The 5,378-nt window shown below is 43.8% G+C and overlaps 1 protein-coding gene across 1 annotated transcript in view; it reads right to left on the bottom strand.

The window, feature by feature from the left end:
- Positions 1 to 3,741: 3,741 nt before the first annotated feature.
- The window catches only part of LOC308300723 (potassium channel subfamily K member 5-like), a gene marked incomplete at both ends in the record, with an annotated part of 21,109 nt that continues 19,472 nt past the window's right edge, over positions 3,742 to 5,378 (bottom strand). The window contains 3 exons of the mRNA XM_080744615.1: positions 3,742 to 3,798; positions 4,320 to 4,674; positions 5,071 to 5,164. Coding sequence (XP_080600741.1) covers positions 3,742 to 3,798; positions 4,320 to 4,674; positions 5,071 to 5,164 — 506 coding nt within the window. The remainder of the gene's footprint in view (positions 3,799 to 4,319; positions 4,675 to 5,070; positions 5,165 to 5,378) is intronic.

Below are 5,378 nucleotides of genomic sequence, written 5' to 3'. Positions count from 1 at the left end.
TGAATATTGATATTCAATTCTTATTGTAAACTTGTGACAGTAAAAAGGAACGTCTCATGTACAGTATAGTGACTGCCATGCATGTCTTTCTTTATATAAAAATGTTTTATCAACTTCAACATAAACAGGCAGTAAGAGTAGCGAAATGATCGTCTCAGGAATTAATGAAACACAAACTCAAACATCTCCATTCTCCTTACATCCAGCTCTGTGGGGTGAGTTATCAACTCAAACATCTCCTTACATCCAGAGCTCTGTGGGGTGAGTTATCAACTCAAACATCTCCTTACATCCAGAGCTCTGTGGGGTGAGTTATCAACTCAAACATCTCCTTACATCCAGCTCTGTGGGGTGAGTTAAACTGCTTTGTTGCTATCCACGAGTTTCCAACGCCCCATAGTGCATTGCGCAGACGTCTGTACCGAGCTTCCGGCGCCGATTTACAAGCTCACAACGGGTTGCATCTGCGACGCGACTTGAGCTTGTATGTCTGCTGTTAAACCCGGAAGTTTGGTCCCGATAGTCTCCAGTAAACTCCCGCAGAAACTTGTGGATAGGCTGTGCCAAATGTAGTTCTAAAGGTGGTTGCACACTGCTGCGTTTTTCGTTGCGAAATGCGTTTTTCAGGGCAAGGAGAGAGAGAGAGATAGAGAGAGCAAGGGACAGAGTGGTGCGCGAAACGGGCGGCAGTGTGCAAACGTGACTGACATAACGTGAGGTTGATTTTTTATTTGCGTTTTCCGAAATTCACTCCGATATTCAGCCCGAAAAACGCAGCAGTGTGCAACCAGCTTAAGAGCGGCCATTTCTTGGGTAAACACAGCCTTACACAGGTGTTCTGATTAGACTATAGCATTAGTTCTATGCAATCAAACAGTTGAAACACCTGTGTTTTTACCCAAGAAATGGCCGCTAAGGACTACAATGACGTAGGCGCTAAGGACTACAATGACGTAGCCGCTAAGGACTACAATGACGTAGGCGCTGGCACACACTATAATATAGGGTTATGATGAACTCTGGGGACCCCTTAGGATCACCTCAAGGACCCTCGGGGGTCCCCGGACCACACTTTGAGACGCACTGATCTTTAATTAACAGGAGGATCACCCTGAGATTCCAGAACTACTTTTAGATGAAAAAAAAAAAGAAAAAAAAAAAACGATAACATAAATGTAGTGCAAAAAATACATAACCTAAGAATATAAAAATACAAATACAAACAACAATAAAACCCACAGATTAAAAAAGAAAAGACAAATTATGATCTGATTAAAATTGTGTGTAAATAATAATTCCATGACTATTTGAAAAATATATAGGCCTTTCCCTTTAAACGTTACAGACATCTACAGACATAAGAAAACACAACCTTAACGTTAATCATCTTACAGTCCCTAGAATAAAGAAGCAACGTCCTGGTGTTTCTGGTTCATCTCCTGGGGGTCCTAGAACTCATCCAGGGTTCATCTCCTGGGGGTCCTAGAACTCATCCAGGGTTCATCCCGACCAAGGACCAAAGACTGACAAATGGGAGCAAATGCCTCCCTGCTTGGCACTCAGCATCAAGGGTTGGATTGGGGGTCCCTGTGTCTACTAGCATCATGTCCAGGAGGTGTACAGTACTTATGTACATCAAGCTGCCTCACGCTACAGAAACAGGAGATAGGCTGAGCCTCATGGCTCCACCTATAGTTACTACTTACTGTACTAGTGATCATAATGGTATTCATCCCATGTTACTGACAGCATAATGTCGTTGGCAACTGTACATTCTAAAACGGCTAGTTCCATTCCTTGATTCTGATTGGCTGGTTGCCGTGGTATATGAGACTACAACCCCCACCTTGAATCAGTTTATATCAAAGCCAGGTGTGTTATTTCTTTCCACAGTGCAGTGAGGCTGAACTAGAGAAGCGAGCGTTTGATTGTCTTGACATACTCGGCTGTTAGTTTAGGTTGCTATGCTAGCGTTTTTGATGTGATGTTCACCCACATAGCAGCTAAATCTGGGTGAAATGAAACATGTGTATGGATCGAATATGGTTCTTAACATGAGACTGATCTAACACATAAGTGTTGTTTCCCTATTTGTTGGCAAAAAGAATGATGTGACTTTATAAACACACGTTCCTGGATGTGGGAAACACTCGGCTGTCGCCTCGTGTTTCCCAACGCCTCTCAGCCGGTGTATACTACCCTGGTAACCACAAGGCCTCGCGTGGCTTATTGCTTTAATAAAGACCCGACGTGTCTGTCCCAATGTCTCTGCAAGTAAATGAATGTAAACTGCAAGGTTGTATAATTTATCCTCCTCTAAAGAGTTGGATACGATCACAGCGCTCCCATACCGTATACAGTATGTTGATACGATCACAGCGCTCCCATACCGTATACAGTATGTTGATGTCAATAAATTAGACAGTTTTTTTCTTAAACAGTTTCTCATCCTTGTTCTTTCATGGATTCTCCTCTTCTTTCACCTTGGAGATGGTAAACCTTGAGGCCCCGGCCCCGTCCTGGTCATTAACTCTTGATGGTCCATGTTCATGGTCATTAACCCTTGATGGTCCATGTTCATGGTCATTAACCCTTGATGGTCCATGTTCATGGTCATTAACCCTTGATGGTCCATGTTCATGGTCATTAACCCTTGATGGTCCATATTCATGGTCATTAACCCTTGATGGTCCATGTTCCTGGTCATTAACCCTTGATGATCCATGTTCATGTTCATTAACCCTCGATGGTCCATGTTCATGGTCATTAACCCTTGATGGTCCATGTTCATGTTCATTAACCCTTGATGGTCCATGTTCCTGGTCATTAACCCTTGATGGTCCATGTTCATGGTCATTAACCCTTGATGGTCCATGTTCCTGGTCATTAACCCTTGATGATCCATGTTCCTGGTCATTAACCCTTGATGGTCCATGTTCATGGTCATTAACCCTTGATGGTCCATGTTCATGGTCATTAACTCTTGATGGTCCATGTTCATGTTCATTAACCCTCGATGGTCCATGTTCAGTAGACTGGACATTTTGGACATTAAACCTCAGTGTTTGACCTCCAGGAGGTCCACCTTGCTCCTGGTCATGTGATCCAGCTGGTTGGTCATGTGATCCAGCAGGTTGGTCATGTGACCCAGGAGGTTGGTCATGTGATCCAGCAGGTTGGTCATGTGATCCAGCAGGTTGGTCATGTGATCCAACAGGTTGGTCATGTGATCCAGGAGCTCCACCATGGTCATGTGATCCAGCAGGTTGGTCATGTGATCCAGCAGGTTGGTCATGTGATCCAGCAGGTAGGTCATGTGATCCAGCAGGTTGGTCATGTGATCCAGCAGGTTGGTCATGTGATCCAGCAGGTTGGTCATGTGATCCAGCTGGTTGGTCATGTGATCCAGCAGGTTGGTCATGTGATCCAGCTGGTTGGTCATGTGATCCAGCAGGTAGGTCATGTGATCCAACAGGTTGGTCATGTGATCCAACAGGTTGGTCATGTGATCCAGGAGCTCCACCATGGTCATGTGATCCAGCAGGTTGGTCATGTGATCCAGCAGGTTGGTCATGTGATCCAGCAGGTTGGTCATGTGATCCAGCAGGTTGGTCATGTGACCCAGGAGGTTGGTCATGTGACCCAGCAGGTTGGTCATGTGATCCAGCAGGTTGGTCATGTGATCCAGGAGCTCCACCGCTGTTGGCTGGAACCTCCATGACCAGACCTTCATCATCATCATCATCCTCCAGTGCTGGGCTGATGAAGACCTGGCTGATGCTCAGCCTTCGTCTCCTGCTGCAGAAAACACAAGATGTTTGAAAACAGAAACACTGTATGTTTTATAATCATTTATATCTGCAAAGTAACAAGTAACTAAAGTGTTCAAATCCCAGATGTAGTGGAGTAGAAGAAAAATTATTGGAAATACCTCAAAATTGTACTTAAGTACAGTACTTAGGTAAATGTACTTAGTTACTTTACACTGACTAAATCTACAATTCTACAATTGATTTTTAGACAAAATGTTAACTCTTCCTTAGTGCCCACTATTCCTGTTAGTCAGGGGAGTGGTCTAACTGACCAATGGGAGTGGTCTAACCTGCGGGGGGAGTGGTCTAACTGACCAATGGGAGTGGTCTAACTGACCAATGGGAGTGGTCTAACTGACCAATGAGAGTGGTCTAACCTTTGGGGGGAGTGGTCTAACTGACCAGGAGGAGTGGTCTAACTGACCAATAGGAGTGGTCTAACTGACCAATGGGAGTGGTCTAACCTGCGGGGGGAGTGGTCTAACTGACCAGGGGGAGTGGTCTAACCTGCGGGGGGAGTGGTCTAACTGACCAGGGGGAGTGGTCTAACCTGCGGGGGGAGTGGTCTAAGGCCAGGATGTCGCTGCAGCTCTTGGAGCGTCCCACCTCCTCGGGGTCGGAGGTCAGATTCTTCTTCTTCTTCTCTTGCTCTGCGATCTCCCTGAGGGCGGAGCTTAGGTCCTCCTGCTCCTCCGACAGGAAGTTGAAGATGTCGATGGCGGTTGGCCGGGCCGAGGGGGGCGGGGCTTCATGGAGCAGGGGGCGGGGCTCCGGCTGCAGTGGCGGGAAACGCTGCTTATGGCGATGACGACGCTTCCTCATCACCTTCTTATGGGCCGAGACCACCATGTGGACGTTCCAGCTGTCAATCATTATTATTATCAATATTAGACCACCATGTGGACGTTCCAGCTGTCAATCAAATTATTAATATTATTAATATTAGACCACCATGTGGACGTTCCAGCTGTCAATCAAATTATTATTATTACACTTATTATTATTATTATTATTATAGAACAATATGAATACATGATGATGACCATATTATTATTATTATTATTATTATTATTATAGAACAATATGAATACATGATGACGACCATAAACTCACCTGAAGAACAGAGACAACCATAAACTCACCTGAAGAACAGAGACAACCATAAACTCACCTGAAGAACAAAGACAACCATAAACTCACCTGAAGAACAGAGACAACCATAAACTCACCTGAAGAACAGAGACAACCATAAACTCACCTGAAGAACAGAGACAACCAGGCCAGACCCATGTAGATCCATAACTCTACACCGATACGATACAGCCTGGGGTAATTAATATCTGGATTCACCCCTATAGGACATAATACAGTATATATACATTATCATTAATATATGTATATACAGTATATACATTATCATTAATATATGTATATACAGTATATATACATTATCATTAATATATGTATATACAGTATATACATTATCATTAATATATGTATATACAGTATATATACATTATCATTAATATATGTATATACAGTATATATACATTATCATTAATATAT

This window comes from Nannobrachium achirus (genome assembly GCF_963921795.1).
Source record: "Nannobrachium achirus genome assembly, chromosome: 2".
NCBI lineage: Eukaryota > Metazoa > Chordata > Actinopteri > Myctophiformes > Myctophidae > Nannobrachium > Nannobrachium achirus.
The sequence above is the reverse complement of the archived record's forward strand: the minus strand, read 5'-3'. Positions and strand labels throughout refer to the sequence as shown.